The sequence below is a fragment of the Macrobrachium rosenbergii genome, chromosome 56 (genome assembly GCF_040412425.1).
Source record: "Macrobrachium rosenbergii isolate ZJJX-2024 chromosome 56, ASM4041242v1, whole genome shotgun sequence".
NCBI classification, from domain to species: Eukaryota; Metazoa; Arthropoda; class Malacostraca; order Decapoda; family Palaemonidae; genus Macrobrachium; species Macrobrachium rosenbergii.
The window spans coordinates 48,479,904-48,500,060 of NC_089796.1; the positions used below are offsets into that span (position 1 = coordinate 48,479,904).

The 20,157-nt window shown below is 39.5% G+C and overlaps 1 protein-coding gene across 29 annotated transcripts in view; it reads left to right on the plus strand.

Moving 5' to 3' along the window:
• atl (atlastin GTPase) overlaps positions 1-20,157 on the plus strand; it is a 496,293-nt gene that overhangs the window by 428,038 nt on the left and 48,098 nt on the right. For all 29 annotated transcript variants that reach the window (XM_067100861.1, XM_067100852.1, XM_067100868.1 and 26 more), the window contains 2 exons: positions 2,021-2,248; positions 3,259-3,473. In XM_067100861.1, the coding sequence (XP_066956962.1) occupies positions 2,021-2,248; positions 3,259-3,473 (443 nt within the window). The remainder of the gene's footprint in view (positions 1-2,020; positions 2,249-3,258; positions 3,474-20,157) is intronic.

Sequence of the window (20,157 nt, forward strand, 5' to 3'; positions counted from 1 at the left end):
ACCATTGTGAACCCAGATTGGTGTTATATTTAGTATTAATTAGCCACAGTGCACTCTTAAATTGTGAAGAAATCATGAAGTTACGAGGACATTGTGCTTAATAAATACTAATATATATAATTAATCCCTGGTATTTGCAAGGGATAGGGAACACACCCACCCACGATAAGTTGAAATCAGCGATAAGTTGGAACCCCTCCCTCTAAAAACGCTTATAATTTCCCATTTTAATCATTCAAACACCAAAGACCCCATCTAAAATTGCTTATAACTACCTATTTTAATAGGTCAAACACCAAATATATCATAAATTATCATCCTAAAACACTATAATATCCTTTCAAAGTTACCTTACAACATATCTTACAACATTACCCTTAAAGATACATGGCTGACAGCTGTGTGAAAACTAATCAAGTTACCCCTATGAGAGAGAGAGAGAGAGAGAGAACAAAAATACATATGCACATCAAAAATATTTAATACACTAGTAACAGTACGTACACAAAGGTAAATACAGATTAATTCACAAAACTAGGTAATAAGAATAACATTATGAGTAAGCATTAAACTAAAATCAATCAAAAAAAGAGGAGAAACTCCCTCACAAAGCATTGGAGCTTCAAGCCAATCAGCAACTAGCAAAGTTGGTACCCTGCTGTGTGATTGGCTACTTCCAACCCTTCTAGGCAATAGCATGTCATCATGGATCCTACGTCAAAGCAAACTGTAACACATACAGTACACATGTATGCATGCCATTCGATGATGGCTTCATGAATTTCCTGGAGTTTTGGTTTCATATTTTTATGTTGATACAATAATTCATATTTCATTAAAGGATCTATACAGTACAGAGAGAGAGAGAGAGAGAGAAAGGGAGGGTTGTCCTTATGGTAAATATCAAAGGAGTGAAATTATTTGTGAATTACTACAGAGAAAGAACAGATTTAGAAAGAGAGAAGGGAAGGGGCAGTTCTTACATTAAATATCAAGAGGGAAATTATTCATGATTCATGGCAGAGAGAATAACTTTGGAAAGAGAGAGAGAGAGAGAGAGAGAAAAGTTATTCTTACGTTAAATATCAAAAGATGGAAATTATCCATGATTTATGATGGAGAGAGAGAGAGAGAGAGAGAGAGAGAGAGAGGAGGCTGTTTACCCAGGTGCCACCCTTGGTCAGTATGTCAGTGTGATTGGCAGTTAGGCCTACATCCCTCCCCCTAAGTGGGAGACTGTGTAACAGTAAAAGATTGGGAAATCTTACTTCCATATCCAGGTTCAAGGCTAGTCTAATGCAGTCTGTTTTGCTATTTGGACATGAATCATAGCAGTACAATGAAACTATATCTAAAAGATTTTGTCAGCCAGAGGGCTGGATCGACTAAGAGGTATAAAATAATTATGGAGATTATATATGTAGATGATATAATGATGAAGACAAGAGGAAGACAGCGTTGCCATATCCTTCACACCACCTTTGGGGGAAATCAGTATGTGATATTGTCAGCTGGGATAATGTTAATTCAGCCATTAAAAAGTATGGAAGGGGCAGTGGCCATTGCAGAAGGAGAAATGGTGTACCCAAACTTTTGTGGATGAAAACTGAGATGGGAGCCTGGAGGTGAGGTGAGATTTGTGGAAGATAAAGCACAGGAAAGACTTAAGAGGTGGAATTTCCCTGAGGAGATGATGATAAGTTTACCCAGTGAATTGTTGATGTTTTTCGAATTGTTGGTCATTAAATAAGTTTTGGTGAATTTTTGTTTAATGCGAAGTTGAAGCAGTAGTTAACTTGTAGCCCAGTTTTTTGTGAATGTTTCTTGATTTTTTTCAGTTCCACGTATGGTATTGACAATAAGTACACACACATTCTCTCTCTCTCTCTCTCTCTCTCTCTCTCTCTCTCTCTCTCTCTCTCTCTCTCTCTCTCTCTCTCTCTCTCTCTTTCTTTCAAATATTTGCTGTCTGAAGAATTTAGTTTCTTTTCATTAATACTGTATATTAATTTTCTTACAGTTTGCTGCTCAGGCTAGCAGCCAGGCAGCCCTTGAGGCAGGTAAGGAAGTTTATGTGGAGGTAATGGAAGCCCTAGTGGGTGGAGACAGGCCTTTCCTCAAGACAGTCCAGATGGAAGCAGAGCACAACAAGGCAAAAGATCGGGCAATCAAGACTTACCTTGAAAAGAACAAATATGGTAGAAAAAATCAAAGTGTTGTTGAAAGGTATCAAGATACACTAACAGAGGTAAGTTGGACTAAAAACTATTTTAAGTTGGACTAAAAACTATTTAGGCTTGTAGTGTGTGTGAAAAATCTAAATTCTTAATACATTTTGACCCAGGAAAGGAGAAGTAACTCCAGATTTAAGTCTTCGTTCACAAGTTTTGGATACTATATTGAACTTTATTAAAGTATTGTAAAGAACTGTTTTTTTGCTATGTCATTTTTCATATTCAGTCTTCAAATATCAATCAGAAGTGATTTGAATTTTATTTATATTTTTACAAAAAATTTAGTTGGTGGACATTTTTGATATTCAAGTTGCTGTTTAGGATTGTGAACATTTTACAAGTCCATTATAGCATTGTTGTAGAAGCTTAGAATAGGTGACTTTTCATAGTTTTGTAAGGCGAGCAGTTTTATTTTGAGGAACCAATATCCTGTATCTTACAACTTTTAGATGATGTGTCTAGTTTTAGGAGTTTTTGGGAAGGTATCTTATATTTGCATTATTTCAGATTAGAAACTGAAAGGGAGTAATTGTCTGCACAAACAGTAAATTATTATTATGAACAATATTTTCTCTCTTTTCTTTACAATCTTCGGCTCTAAGTATGGTATAGGACAGGAAAACAATTCTTATATCCTTGCAGAAGTTTAAGTGGTAGCATTTGTTAGGTTAGACTAAAGACCATACATCTGATTTGTGTTGTCACTTGAGTTATGTTGGATAGGAATGCAAAAATCATCAATATATTTAGCAATTTTAGATGACTAAGATAACAAATGGCTTAGTTTTTTGGAGAAAGCATGTCTTCAAATTATTTTTAAAAGTAATGCTCTCTCTTAAGTCATAAACTGCATTTTTTTCAAGATGCACTATTTTTATTATTATAATGATATTGATTGAACAATATATGAATAAAATTATGTGTGCATGTGTATGTGTGTATGAGGGATCACAAGCAATCATATGCTTTGTGTGTAACTATAATATTATCAACTGACTGATACATGATCATCTTGATATTACAGGAGATTGAAAAGATGTTCCTCAAATACTCGCAGCAGAATGAAGCCAAAAATGTTTTCAAGGCAGCGAGAACTCCAGCAACCCTGTTTTGTATCCTTATGTTCTTCTACCTTATGTCAGGAGTCTTTGGACTCCTTGGCATGTACTCTTTTGCCAGTATGTGCAACATAGGCATGGGAATATTTCTATTAATGCTCACTGCTTGGGCCTATGTAAGGTAAGTTGACTTCTCAGACGTTACTGTGATTGTGATGTAATAGTAACTGTAGACTTTGTTATTGGCTATATTTGAGCAGGAGTTATTGATATGTATGTTGAAGCATTTTGCTTGGTACTGTGGTTGTTTACAGACTGTCTCCTTATAACAGATGTGGCATCATTGTCTTGATAGTGGGAAACAACTGCCTGTAGCCACCTTGAAAGGAATACCAAAAACTTTAGTTGTATTCCCAGCAACCCTTAGTTTGATTCCATAAATCTGTGAAGTGTCAGTTTCTAAAATTAAAAAAAGAGAAGTTTTGAAAATATTTAATTGGAAAGCTGCATTACATGCAGTTCTCCACTTAGCATAAGTATTTCTCTTATGCCCTCCCTTTCACACTTCCAAGTGTAGGTACTGAAATTCTCCTGTGATATCCCTTTCAGTAGAAATTGTGTTTGTATCTGCACCGTTATTGCAGTTTTTATAGCCATAAGACCATTGTAGTTGCTCTTAGCTAAGACAGTAGAAAAAGGTACTACTGTTATGTGCGATGCCGTGTAAGCAGGTTAAGATCTGTACTGTACTAAGAAATAAATGAATTAAGGATAATTCGGAAATGTAAATTAAAGTATAAGTAAAATTTACCATCCTATGTTACATTTGGAAATGAAACATTGAGATAAGAACCTCCCACCCAAAATCTATGCAGTGTTTTAACTGCTTCAGTTTTGGCCACTCACTAAGAGAGTGTAAAAATTCTAAGTTTGTAATAATTGCTCGGCCCCTGAACATGCATGGTTGATGCTCTGTTGCTCCAGAGTGTGTGAACTGTCACTTGGATCACAAACCCAGTGATAAAAAGTGTGAAGAATTTAAACTCAAGCAAGCAGCAATAAATAAAAACAAATACCAAGCACAATAGCATGCTCATGCAAGAAGGCAAATGGGATAAGCAAAGAGATATGCTAGAGCCAGGGCCGTTTCTAGCTTTGTGGGGGTCCTAGGCAAGATGCTGTTTGGGGGCCCCAGATAGATAGGTAGGTAGGTACTTCATATATCCCTGAGGGGTTTGTCAAACTGTGATGAAGCGATTCCTAGCCCTTTAGATGGTCTATTAAGATGCAAGAAACTAATTTCAAATCTATTTCAAAGTGCAAAGATAACAAAAAAAACCAACACTTAAAATAATGCTTAATTAACATCACAGTCACACACTTACCAGAAAAACAACTAATAATTCACATTATTCACAGTAACAATATATTGTCCTCAAAATTTCTGCTTCCTGGATTTTTATTCGCAAAGTCATCAATGATGTCCTCATATGACACCTGCTTGCCCACCTCATGGTTGATGCTAATTATTGCAAGACCAGTGAGTTGATCCTGTCCTATGGAAGACCTTAGATAGGCCTTGATGAGCTGCAGCTTTGAGAAGCTCCTCTCTGCTGAGGCCACAGTCACAGGCAGAGTACAGGCAATTCTCAGGGCAACCCACAGATTGGGATACAGGTCCTCCAAATGTTTTTTGTGGATAAAGGTGAGGAGCTCAAGAGCAATCATGTCATCTGAGGGTAACCTTGGCAAGTTTTTGACTTCCACAGCCAGTTCCTTTCCATCAATGTCACTTTCATTTCCAGTGCTTAATGTCATGCAGAGGTTGTCACACTTGTTGCTTAATGCCTGATCATCCAGTTTTTGGAAATTGAACAGCACTCCAAATCTGTCTCTCACTTCACCCAGTGTTTTAAACCTATCAGTTAAGGATTCAATGGCTGTGTCAACAACAACATTAAAGAATGTTGCTTCGAGCCTCTTCGTGGCATCTGCAATGGGCTCATCTGGGGCTTCATAAGCAAAGTGCTTTTTTGTGCCTCTTAATCTTTTCTCTTTGAGTAGAGCCTCGACATTCATTTCCTCACACATGTCTTTAGCAGAGGCCTGAGCTGAAGCAAAGCCAGTTCTTCTGTAGTTAGTCAGAGATGGTTTTGTTTTAGTGAGGAGGTCAACTGCCACATCAAGCTGCATTTTGGGAGACTGCAGGAGCTTGCTGACATGGTTCACATGCTGTAGAATGTCATACCATACGACTGTGCAAATGAGAAATCGGTATGACCCCACCTCTTCTGCCAAACTATGGGCTTCAACCTTGGTCAGAGGATCTGTCACTTCCCTGATCTTCAGCAAAGCTTCCCTTATATTAGAGGCGTGGTACCACACAGCCTCTATGCTGTTAATACGGCTCTCCCACCTGGTGTCGCTCCAAGTCTTGAGTGCAACAGTGGCATGTTCATTTAGGATTGCCCATCTTTGTGGCGATGCTGAAAAAAGGCTGTACAGTTTCTGTACATTGCCGAAATAGCTGGTGGCATCTGTTGAAGCTGTTGCTGCATCAGATACCACCAAGTTTAGGGAATGTGCCCCACATGGAACATAAAGTTCACAAGGGTTCTTCTCAAGAAGTCTGGCTTGAACTCCTTTGTTCCTCCCTTTCATGTTGGCACCATTATCATATGATAGTCCTCTGCAATCATCAGAGGGAATATTCAGCTCCATCAGTTTCTTCAAAATCAGTGATGACAAACCAAGACTTGTTGTTTCTGAAGCTACAAGAAATCCGATAAAATGTTCCTTGATTTCTGGTGCTTTGTCCATTTTGACAGTCCTTATGATGACTGACATCTGTTCTTGGTGGCTTACACCGGGAGTACAGTCCAAAATGACTGAATAATATTTGGACTGTTTAATCTCAGTCACCACTGTGTCCATTATTTTCCCACTGATTGAGGCAATAAGTTCATTTTGGATGATATTTCCAAGATAGCTGGAACGACTGAACTGGCCACTCTCAATGCGCTCAGTGTGCTGCTTCGTGACAGGGTCAAATTTAGCAAGCAGCTCCACCTCTTTTGAAAAATTCCTATTATTTTGCTGGTGTAAAGTGTCCTTTCAGCTTGGTCTACTGTCTTTCCAGTTTGCAAATGGAGCTGTAAATTTTTCTAGGTCGCCATGTGTGATGTGACATGTTCTGGACTGCTTACATGACTTTTCAAAAGTGCACCTAAGTTTTTCCAGTCTGTCAGTCCTTCTGCCGCTAATTTGTGTTCCTTTGTTGAAAATAATTTACAACAAAAGCAGTAGAGGGTATTTTTTGTTTTTGAGTAGATAAGCCAAGTCCGCTTTATCTTTTCCCCATTAACCAATGCTCTGTGAAAATAGTGATAAGAAAATCTGAAAGTAATAAAGGAAATGCGATCTGTAATGTTTTGACAGAAGTCAAGAATGACCACGTGGCATTTAAATGGAGGGTGGTATTTAAACTGAGCGCGCGCAAAGGCACTAAAACCCACCGAAACTGAAAGTACAATGTCTATAGTATGGGTTGCTTATCTAGATTTTGGTTTGACGACCATTTTTACCTAAAATATAGGGTGTAAGTTCCCTTAATGGGAATGATGGGTCTAACTAATTATATAGCACAGAAAGCTGTAGTGTCAACAATTGCAATTAATTACACAAATGCTAATAAATGAAAATTGTCATAGGTATACATATAATATAAGGTGCACATGATAAAATCTTTTAAATTTTCAAATTTTAAATTTGAAAATTAAAAATTTTCAAAGGAAATCGGGAGGCACCCAAGTGGCTTGTGAAATTTAAGTTTTCCAAGCTACCCGGGCAGCCCCCTGGTGGCTTGGGGGCCCTAGGCAATCGCCTAGCCTGCCTATAGCTAGAAACGGCACTGGCTAGAGCTCTAAATTCCTTACTCTTTAACCCTTACAGGACAGGCTAAATATATATTATGCACACTCCCAGACTCAGCAAACTTTAAGGTTGGCCAATTTAAGAGAAAACAATTACTGGAAAGAGGAAGATATGCAAATGCACATGGTGTAAGAAAAAAATCCTAAAAAATATTCTGTACCTTCCACGGGAAGTTGAAAGTGAATATTTACAACCCTGTGTGGGGCCTCTCTTCCAAGACACTCGTAAAAATATGCTGACTTTGCAAAGTTATACATGTTTTTTATAATTATTTTGTTTTGTAAAATTATAATTACAGCTCATACAGTATCGTAACAAATTATTGTAAAATATATACAAGATTTACTGAGGTGGGGAGATGCTAATATTTCTTTGCATTTTACTTTGCAAAATTACAATAATAGCTGAACTACTATCATAAAAGATAAGATCTAAAACCAACAGCATTCCCTGGGTATATTTTTGAGCAAATAAATAAAAAGACATCCTGGAGCTACAGAGAGGAAGTACATCCCCCATGAAATTTCAAGGCTTACTGATATATGTCTCTCCTGTACCGGCTACAGTTGCCATAAGTCATTTATGGCCCATTGAAGTGATATGAACATTTTTCCCACTAAATTCAACTAAAACTTATTATAATTCCTCGTATGATCATGCTGTCCAGTAAAGGTTAACACCACAAAGGATCCAGTCAATATCTTCCTTCCTAGCAGTTGCTCCATTCCCCAAGGTAGAGGCCCAGTCCTCTGGGCCAGGCGCTCAGCCTGTCAAGGCAAGAGCACTCTCCCCAAAAGGAGGTCAGTGAGCTCCTAAAATAGATGCGTTAGCAGCTGGCAAAGAGAATCTACCCTTATCTTTACCATCTTCCACTATATGAGAAGCATCACAGATAGTCTCTGCTTCAAGAAAAGGAATTTGGTAAAAATTGAATATGGAAGAGAGGAAGAACCCCATCATCCTCCCCCATGCCAAAGTAAAAATAATGTTAATTATGAACCTGAGAACTGTACTGGTACTTCAGTGAGACCAAAGGAGTCCAATGTTTTGAGTATCAAATGCACAATAGCAGAGATCCATCCTCATCCTGAAATAAGTAAATAGCAAAAGTGAAAATAATGGTAAGCCACAGATCTATATACCGTCCACAAATTCAACATCCCAAAGGAACAAATCTGAAATGTGGAAGGACTCTAAAAAACTTAAATGCCTCCAAGTAACAAAAGTAGGGGACAGGTTATATAAATCTAGTTTGAATTATAATTATTTGGAATGAATCTTGCATACTGTTAAAGTTAGCTTATATCTTCGCGCCATTAGGTGTGATCAGCAATCAAAAAAAAAAAAAAAAAAATGCTAGGCTAATGCTTGGACACTGTAATCACCTGTTTTCCATGAGGGGGTGTTGGAATGTGTATGATCTTTTCAGAATTCTTCATGCCATGCCCTTGCACAGGCGATGTGAAATGGCATTACTGTAGTAGTCATTTTGACTGTTTCTGGCTGATTTTCTCCTGTGCAGTATTGAGCTTATTTTCTGTGTTTGCATTATTGTCATCTACAGCAAGCACAGATGAAATTATTAGGCTCTATAGGAATGAGTTTGTGTAAACTGCATGTTTCGTTTGTGCTTGATAGCCGCATGTGTTAGCCTAGTTGTTGAGGCACTAGTGTGGTTTTCTTTTTGTGTAGAAAAAAGGGGTGATCTGATGAGAGGAAGGATAATTTTGTTAAGTATTGGAAGATATGAGATGCCCATAGATTAAGAAGACAATTTGTAAGGGCAATTAAGCCTACTCAGTCTTTTCCATTTTCTTCTGCTGTTGCTTCTCCTCTTCCTCCATTGCTTGATAGGTTAATTCCTCTTTCATTCCCTGTGCTCCACCTTCTTATGCTCCCTATGTGGTTCACGAGAAAAATGATAGGTAATTGTGAAATATTCATCTTTCATTGGTTAGAAACTTTACCACATATATTAGGGTGAAGATTGCGTTCCCCCTGTAGTGATCGACTTTTTGTTTGGTTTCCCCCACAAGAGAGGTGTCAGAGCCTTGGTGTCTTGTCTGTAGTCTGCCCTTCTGGACTGCCTTGTGTCTGTTGCTCCTTGTCTTGGACAGGGAACCATAGCATGACTCGGGGCCAAGGTCTGTGCCCTTCACCATCTCATCCATCTTCCTGCACAAATTCGATGCTTTCTCCAAAGGATTTATTTGGTAGTTTAGTGCTGACGTTTACTGGCTCACATATCATATTTTGGAGAGAATGATAGTGATGTGTGTGCGTGAACTGGTGGAGCTATGTGGAACTATCTATGGATTATAGATATACTGTATTACCTTTACTTCAGTAGTTTCTGTGCTGTGCGTCAATTCTTCTCTTGTTAATCATTTACTTGACCTGTATCGCCCTCTTACTTAGTTTCCCCTGTATCGCCTCGTATTTTTCGCATTTTTAATACGTTCATATTTGTACTAGCAGCTCTTCCTCTTCCACTGCGTATTTATCTAGGTTAATCAAGCTTTGTGCTAGATTGGGCTCTTGCTTCTCGGCAATAGCCTCTTGAAGTTTTGTGCAGTTGGCTCCAGCTATCGTCCATGTTCCATAGTGATGTCATGTGAGAACCCTCTACCTTCTCCCACCCAGCCGTCTTTCTCCCAGCCATCTGGTACTTACCACGGGCATTCCGTGATGTCATTGCTGGCATTCCCTGCTAATTCTTCTTCTCTGGCATTGATTGTCTCACTGTCTTGTCCATAGATTTGCCATTTTCTACTGTCTCGGTTCTCTCTTTAAACTTAAGGGTTTTCAACCGTTATTTGTTTGATTATTCTTTTTTAGTTTTAAGTGATGCGTAGTTCAAGTTGTCCTCTTTCACTCCCTTTTGCTGGAGATGAATCCAGTGACCAGTACTTTTATGGTAGGGTATGCTATCAAGAAAAGTCATTGCTTTTTGGAAAGGGGACTAAAAGACATAAGAGAAAGCTTATAGGGTATTTAAAGTTAAATAGCTCTGCACCTAACACACACACTGTACTTTGCTTGCAACTGTGTTTGCGGAGTGAGCGCATAGGAACCAACCAACGAGGCGATGTGCTGACTTAAATCTAAAACGACAACTGAATCTTGGAAGCGTATCACATATACTGTGGCTGGCTCTTGGGATCTCACTGCATCGGTTTCCAATTCATGGAGCTGTGTTAGGACCTAGATATCAGTTTTTCACCTTCCTCTGTTCTACATGGAAGTTTTAAGATTTTGCTCAAAGGAAGCGAAGACTTCTCTCATCAGTAAGGTGCTTATGCCTGTGAGGTGAAAGTGCCTTTGAATTCAGTACTGTATTTCATCTATAACACGACACTCAATTATTGCATGAATGTGTATGTACTGTGTATGTATATATATATACATATACATATGTATGTATGTATATATAAATATATGCATGTTTCAAGATTAGAACCCCCCCCCCTCTACAGCATAAACTAAAATTGATTTGGACAAAAACAAAAGTAATTCAGAACAGGTATTTATTTAAGTTTCTCCCTGAGTATTTAGTATTTTGTGTGGCCTCCATCTGCCTGTACCACAGCCTGCATTCTTGAGGGGTATGATTTCAGCAAATCACAAAAAAGCTGAGACTCAAACTCCGTTTCCCCGAGCACTTCAGTCACCTCTCTTCGCAGGTCGTTGAGGCTTGGTATACCATCATAGTTCACTGTGCACGCTTCAACACGATCCTTTAAGATACTACCAATGTTTTCACACATTAAGGTCAGGGGAGCTACCTGGAAATTCACTTGACGAGAAGAAATCGATACCACTGTTTCGAAGCAGCTCCTGTGTCTGAAGAGCCTTGAAACATGGTGCCTTATCATGCAAAAATGTGACTTCTTCAACAGATGGAGGACCGGAGAGATTGGGAGGTCGTACGCCAAGCTGTCACCAAGGCATATGAGATCACCTCCGAGCGCTGGAGGAGACAATGGAGAGGGCAGACAAGAGACATTGGCCAGACGTGGTCAGATTGGGCGTACCACTCAGAGCGAGCACTAGCAAAATGGCTCAAATCCGAAGGGGCCACCAGCACAGCTGAGGTACTCAAGAAGTTTAAGTTAGAACATTTCCTGCGCTACTCCCCTCCTGTTCTGGCCACACACGTAGTAGGAAAAGCCCTTGCGACACTGACAGAGTGTTGCCGCATAGTTGATACATGGGAGACTCACCACCCTCAGGAGGGATCAGTGGGGCAGAAAATCTATTCCCCCTTCTTCCTCGCTGGCGCCCCTCTGCCAAAGAATGGGCACTCGCAGAAACCTGTTGTGTGCGGGTTCTGTAGGAAAGTCGGGCATTCCACTGAGCAGTGCCAAAACAAGCAAACAGCATTTCTTAAATCCTCTCCCAGAAACCCACCAAATAACTCGCCTGCGCCCTCCACAGGGGCAAAATGCCCTAAAAATAATAAATAAAATACTCCCGCCGTCGCCTTGGCCATCACGAATTCCGAGTCCTTGGGCCCTCCCATATATGTGGCCCCTCCCCAGGGCAGCTACCCCGAGCGCCGAGTCAAGGCATTCGATGATTCTGGCATGCAAATCTCCCTCATATGAAGGGACAGAGTTCCCTATGGAGTTATCATCAACAGACGAAAACTCGTCACAATCGAGGGAGTAAATCACTTTAAAATGATACACCCTACGGTTCAATTGAGAGTCACAAGACCTCATCAGTCTAAAATTTGCAATCTTGCAGTAGCAAGCTATCTTCCTGGAGGCTATGACATCCTCCTGGGACAGGACTTTCAGTCCCCACCTAAGTCATGACAATCCAGGAGTCCACATTCCCCAACTCATTCCTCAGGGGCAAGTAATCCTCCACCACCTTTCCCCCGTCAATACTGGTGCCCCCTGTGTACCATAAGGACGTGAAGTTCCTACCAGTGCCACCTGAGTACGATGTACAGTGGCCCTCTCGATCAATTCCCGATCCCCTTCCAGTGCCCGGCCCTGCCTCAGTGCCAGTGCCAGGGTCCCAATCAGATCTCCCTCCAGGAGATGCTAAACCCCATTCCAAATCCCTGCCAGTGCCCCTTGAATGCACCAAGCAGTGCCAAGCTCTGTCCGTCTTGACCGACGAGCACACGAACCCACTGATAGTGCCTGACCCTGCCTTAGTGCCAGCGCCAGAGCATGCCCCCGATCTCCATTCAAGGGATCCAACTCAGGACCCCCTCTCTTCTCCCGGCCTGGCCCCGCTATCAGCGTTGGTAAGAAAGGCGGTTCCTCCCATCCACAGCGGAAGTTCACCTAAAGGTGCGGCCTCGCAACCCGTGGCCCCCCTACCCCCGGACCACCTCCTCTCTGTCTTACTCCGGCGCAGACACAATGATGAGTCAGGATTCTGCCATCTCTCACTTGGCCGATGAACTCCAAGAGCTGCAATGGATCATGGTAGAACTAGCAAAGAAGGTCCGTGGGTCAGCTGTCAAGGAAGCCGATGCAGGTGGCACTCACATACCGCCTCCGGGCTTGGATTCCCTGATTCCCCGGCTGAGAACAACCATTGACGTAGGAGAGGTCCATGGAGGAAATACCATGGGCGTGGATAATTCCAGGTAGCTTAAAGAGAGCTTCCGAGCTCTCCTGGCACCTGCGCCAACTTGGCACAGTGCCACCCCTTCATCCTCCGAAGATCTTGGCACCTCTATCCAGAAAGAGGATGTCAAGGTCCTCCACTGTTCTCTTCATTCCCTTTTGTAATGCTCTTCCTTATTCTTTCCTATAGCATCTCCTTCCTCCCTGTGATTACTACTTACTTTTGTTCTACACGTGGGAACACCCAACACACCCATGCAAGCTCATGCCTTGCCTAGGCCCCCGTTTTATGTAATCACCTCTGCAAATGCAAAGTCATTGGTAGTTAGGCCACCTGCATAAGTCTTATGACTCCCCTTTATTGCCTACCGCAGCAGGAGGCATTTAAATACAATATGCCATTACCATCTGTTATTACTATTACGAGTGCAAAAAAGGCACAGTGCCATGAGTGTAGATGCTGGCAACTGATCCTTCCAGAGGAGTCGTGCCCTCTGGTTACCTTTGTGGCCCCTTGGGCTAAGAAATGACCTTAGCATTCTTCCACAGGCTATGGAGTATAATTCTGGCATATGTAATAATTACCTTTATTCTACCCTCATTGGCTATTCTGAATATGTCATTTATTCTCTTTTGATTTTTGTAATAATCTCGAGTCTTAGACTCGCGCCCTTGGGCTTATAGTGCCACCTTTTGTAATACAAGGATTGTGGCCCGCTATCCAGAAAGCGATGTCCCGTCCCCTTTGCCTGTTTTAATTCTTTTCTTTTGTAATAATTGGAACTTCATTCTCACCCCCTTTTTTTCTTCATTTGCTGTGTTCATTCGTACATTAAATGAATACCATTAAAATTTCACCCCCATTAACAGAAAATCAAAAGCGTAAATTGGCACCATCAAAAGCCAGTAAAATCATAAAAAATGGCGAAATACAAATCATGGAAAATGGCAACCTTAAAGCACATGAACCCCTGTCTAAAATTGGCATCATTTAAAGTGAGCAAGTTAGAACTCGCAAATAATCTCTTTGCCTCGCTCACTCACCCAGCTGTCAAATTCCCATTGTAAACTGTCAACTGTCAAGTTAGCGATTTTTTTGAGCTATTAGCTACGCATTGAGTTTGTAGACCATTATTGTAATTACAATTTTTAGTAAAGGGGATATCATTTAAAACCAACACTGTATTATCATTTAGACCGCCTCCTCAAGGCAAACTAACTACATGCCTCTAGCTCCCCACGGAAGATAACATATGCACCTTCATTCGGGTGCGAATGTTGATAATCAAGAAGTCGGAAAAGATGCTTTACGTTATGTTAATAGGATACTCCTTCCAACCCAAACTGATATTACTTTGTAATGATCTTTAATTATAATTTGTTCATTTAAGTCTCTGTGGCACACAAAGTATATGATATCTCACTGAGGAATAAACTGAACAATTTATGTTACTCGCAGAGTGCATTGTGGCTTACAAAACAAGGCAATTTCCATTACGTGAAGGTGTTTGTAAGTCATTAAATACCGTAATTTGACTGATGCTTTAACTGCCTGGAATTTGATAATCACAAGAGCTAAACTCGACAAAATATAAGTTACTGAAGACTATGAGGCAGGGCAGCTAAGAATATAGGAAGTTGCTGTAAAATACTAACACAATGTACGTGTTATCATTAAGATAAAAGTCTTAAAATAATCATGCACTTAATGCTAAACAGTGATTTTTCACCTTGTAGGGGGTTAGTGCCATCAGTGCACCTCGTGGTGCACTGTAGGCATTACTGAAGGTTCTTTGCAGCGTCCCTTTGGCCCCTAGCTGCAACCCCTTTCATTCTTTTAACTGTACCTCCGTTCATATTTTCGTTCTTCCATCTTGCTTCCCACCCTCTCCTAACAATTGATTCATAGTGCAACTGTGAGGTTTTCCTCCTTACACCTTTCAAACGTGTTTACTGTCAGTTTCTGTTGGAGCACTGAATGACCTCAAAGGTCCTAGTGCTTAGGCTTTGGCCTAAGTTCCATATTCTATTCGAAAATCCACGAATACGTGACATCCCCCCCCTCTAAAAATGCTTATAACTGGATATTTTGATATTTCAAATACCAAAGACCCCCTCTAAAATTTATAACTGCTTATTTTAATAGTTTAAACACCAAATGTACAGTATACCTTAAACTATCATCCTACACAGAATATACCTTAAATTATCATCTAAAACACTTGAATAGCATTTCAAAGTCATCTTACAACATTGTCCATAAAAATATATGGCTTACAGCTAAGTGTGAAAATTATTCAAGTTACCCTTTTACATTCAGGTACATCCATTTTCTCTCATACAGTATTGAGGCAGTCCCATTTTCTTTGTGCAGTACATGGGGAAACACTAGGAAGTTAAGTGCTGTATACAGTACTTTGATATTTAATATGCATTTAAAAAATACATTTTATTGATAGTTTGCTGTGTTTACTTTAATATTAATATTTGAAAATTAATAAATCATTTTTTTATCATAAATGTATTTAGTTACAAAAATAACTTGAAAATAATTAGTGAATATTTCTCGATGAAAAATTTGCGAATTACCGAATTTTTTGCGAGTGATTCGGGGATAAGTTCCACAGAAAAATATGCGAATAGGTGAAGCTGTGAATCCTGAACCGCGAGTAGGGGGGGTTGACTGTAAAGACATTCTTTAAAATGCATCTCTTGCACTTTTGAGAGCACCCATGGAGGAAAGAAACTTATATTTACGAAAGTTGAAAACAAAAACTGATGGAGTAAAAAGAATTACTGTATTGAAAGTGTGAAATGAAGAGCTGCAAAGCATGCTTATACATTAACAGGCATGCTTTGCAACTCTTCACTTCACACTTCCAATATGTTTTTTCATTCCATCAGCTTTTGTTTTCTGTCTTTCGTAAATGTAATTTAAGTCATCAACAAGTTTCTTTCCTTCATGGGTGCTCTGAATACCGGGGATTGACTGTACTATTCTAAAGATGAACTGTATTCATATGGAACAAGCCCACAGGGACCATTGACTTGAAATTCAAGCTTCCAAAGAATATGGTGCTCATTAGGAAGTAAGAGAAGGTAAAGGGAAATACAGAAAGAAGAGATCTCACTTATTAAAAAGGAAAAATGAATTAAAAAATCAATAATATAAAAATATATTAAAATGCAAGGAGGATAACATTAGAGTAGTAATGTATTGCATCTTTGCTTGAAGTACTGACATTCCAGTTGCACAACATCCTCAGGGGAACTGTTCCACAGTCCAACAGTGTGAGGAATAAAGGATCTCTGGAACTGAGAAGTTCAACAGCAAGGCACATTTGCAGTTAACCCCTGCTATTTGCAGTCTTGCAATTTGCGGCTTCACCGATTTGCAGATTTTTCTGTGGAATATATCTCCAAATTATTCGCAAAAAATTTGGCAATTTGCGGACCTTTTCGTTGAGATATATTCACTAATTAGTGTATTTTGATGTTATTTTCTTGACTAAATACATTTTTTATGATAAAAACATGATTTACTAATTTTCAGATATTAAAATGGATTTTATTTTATGTATTTATTCTAGTGTTCCCCTGCTCTGTAAAAAGAAATGGGACAACCTCAATACTCTACTCTATTAGAGAAAATGGCTCTGTTTGAATGTAATGGATTGAATGTAATGTATTTTGATGTTATTTTCATGATGAAATAATTTTTTTATGATAAAAACATGATACACTAATTTTCAGATATTAATATTAACGTAAACACAGCATAATATCATAGAATGTACAGTATTTTTTTTCAGTGTATTTTTCATGTTTTTCAGTGTATTTAATTTCACACTGAACTTGTGAATTGGTAGTGTTGCCCCTGTTCTGTAAAAATAAAATGGGACAGCCCCAGTACTCTATGAGAGAAAATGGCTCTGACTGAATGTAGGGGAAAACTGAGTTTAGCTTTCACACTTAGCTGTAAGCCATTTATTTTTAAGGTTAATGTTGTAAGATGAATTTAAAATATTAACATTTTTAGGATGACAATTTAAGGTATATTTGGTGTAAGTTGATAGTTTAAGGTATGCATTTGGTGTTGGAACCATTATATAGGCAGTTATAATTTTTTTTATAGGTAGTCTTTGGTGTCTGACCTGTTTACATTTGCAGTTACTGCATAAGAAATTTTTTGGGGGGCGTCAAGTATTTGCGGATTTTAGCTATTCACGGTGGGTTATGGTATCTATCCCCGCAAATACTGGGGGTTTACCATACTTCAATTTGGTGCTGCTGTTCAGCAAATCTGACCACTCTCGGCAGGAAAAGGGAATCAGCAATCAGTTGTGAATGTGAAAGATCTCTGTTAAAATACAACTTATGAAAAAGTGACAAACAAGAGACCATCCATAAATGGTCCAAGTCATAACTGTTAATATTAAGAAACGGAAACCTACCACCGTGAACCATGAAAAAGTGACAAACGAGACCATCCGTCGATTGTGCAATTCATAACTGGTAATATTAAGAAACGGAAATCTACCACCGTGAACCAAGAAAAAGTGACAAACAAGAGACCATCTGTCGATGGTCCAAGTCATAACTGTTAATATTTAGAAACGGAAACCTACCACCGTGAACCATGAAAAAGTCACAAACAAGAGACCATCCGTCGATGGTCCAAGTCATAACTGTTAATATTAAGAAACGGAAATCTACCACCGTGAACCATGAAAAAGTGACAAACAAGAGACCATCCGTCGATGGTGCAAGTCATAACTGTTAATATTAAGAAACGGAAACCTACCACCGTGAACCATGAAAAAGTGACAAACAAGAGACCATCCGTCGATGGTGCAAGTCATAACTGTTAATATTAAGAAATGGAAACCTACCACCATGAACCATGAAAAAGTGACAAACAAGAGACCATCCGTCGATGGTGCAAGTCATAACTGTTAATATTAAGAAACGGAAACCTACCACCGTGAACCAAGAAAAAGTGACAAACAAGAGACCATCCGTCAATGGTGCAAGTCATAACTGTTAATATTAAGAAACAGAAACCTACCACCGTGAACCAAGAAAAAGTGACAAACAAGAGACCATCCGTCGATGGTCCAAGTCATAACTGTTAATATTAAGAAACGGAAACCTACCACCGTGAACCATGAAAAAGTGACAAACAAGAGACCATCCGTCGATGGTGCAAGTCATAACTGTTAATATTAAGAAACGGAAACCTACCACCGTGAACCATGAAAAAGTGACAAACAAGAGACCATCCGTCGATGGTGCAAGTCATAACTGTTAATATTAAGAAACGGAAATCTACCACCATGAACCATGAAAAAGTGACAGACAAGAGACCATCCGTCGATGGTGCAAGTCATAACTGTTAATATTAAGAAACGGAAATCTCCCACCGTGAACCAAGAAAAAGTGACAAACAAGAGACCATCCGTCGATGGTGCAAGTCATAACTGTTAATATTAAGAACTGGAAATCTACCACCATGAACCAAGAAAAAGTGACAAACAAGAGACCATCCGTCGATGGTGCAAGTCATAACTGTTAATATTAAGAAACGGAAACCTACCACCGTGAACCATGAAAAAGTGCTAAACGAGACCATCCGTCGATGGTGCAAGTCATAACTGTTAATATTAAGAAACGGAAACCTACCACCATGAACCATGAAAAAGTGACAGACAAGAGACCATCCGTCGATGGTGCAAGTCATAACTGTTAATATTAAGAAACGGAAACCTACCACCGTGAACCATGAAAAAGTGACAGACAAGAGACCATCCGTCGATGGTGCAAGTCATAACTGTTAATATTAAGAAACGGAAATCTACCACCGTGAACCATGAAAAAGTGACAAACGAGACCATCTGTCGATGGTGCAAGTCATAACTGTTAATATTAAGAAACGGAAATCTACCACCGTGAACCATGAAAAAGTGACAGACAAGAGACCATCCGTCGATGGTGCAAGTCATAACTGTTAATATTAAGAAACGGAAACCTACCACCGTGAACCATGAAAAAGTGACAAACAAGAGACCATCTGTCGATGGTGCAAGTCATAACTGTTAATATTAAGAAACGGAAACCTACCACCGTGAACCATGAAAAAGTGACAAACAAGAGACCATCTGTCGATGGTGCAAGTCATAACTGTTAATATTAAGAAACGGAAATCTACCACCGTGAACCATGAAAAAGTGACAGACAAAATCTAGACCATCCGTGACAATGGTGCAAGTCATAACTGTTAATATTAAGAAACGGAAATCTCCACCGTGAACCAAGAAAAGTGACAGACAAGAGACCATCCGTCGATGGTGCAAGTCATAACTGTTAATATTAAGAACTGGAAATCTACCACCATGAACCAAGAAAAAAACGACAATCAAGAGACCATCCTGTTAATATTAAGAAACGGAAACCTACCACCGTGAACTATGAAATGGTCAAGTCATAACTGTTAATATTAAGAAATTAAGAAACGAAACCTACCACCATGAACCATGAAAAAGTGACCATCCAAGAGACCATCCGTCGATGGTCCAAGTCATAACTGTTAATATTAAGAAACGGAAATCTACCACCGTGAACCAAGAAAAAGTGACAAACAAGAACCATCTGTCGATGGTGCAAGTCATAACTGTTAATATTAAGAAACGGAAACCTACCACCGTGAACCAAGAAAAAGTGACAAACAAGAGACCATCTGTCGATGGTCCAAGTCATAACTGTTAATATTAAGAAACGGAAACCTATCACCGTGAACCATGAAAAAGTGACAAACAAGAGACCATCTGTCGATGGTGCAAGTCATAACTGTTAATATTAAAAAACGAAAACCTACCACCATGAACCATGAAAAAGTGGCAAACAAGAGACCATCCGTCGATGGTGCAAGTCATAACTGTTAATAATAAGAAACGGAAATCTACCACCGTGAACCAAGAAAAGTGACAAACGAGACCATCCGTCGATGGTGCAAGTCATAACTGTTGATATTAAGAAACGGAAACCTACCACCGTGAACCAAGAAAAAGTGACAAACAAGAGACCATCCGTCGATGGTGCAAGTCATAACTGTTATTATTAAGAAACGAAACCTACCACCATGAACCATGAAAAAGTGACAAACAAGAGACCATCCGTCGATGGTGCAAGTCATAACTGTTAATATTAAGAAACGGAAACCTACCACCGTGAACCAAGAAAAAGTGACAAACAAGAGACCATCCGTCGATGGTGCAAGTCATAACTGTTAATATTAAGAAACGGAAACCTACCACCATGAACCAAGAAAAAGTGACAAACAAG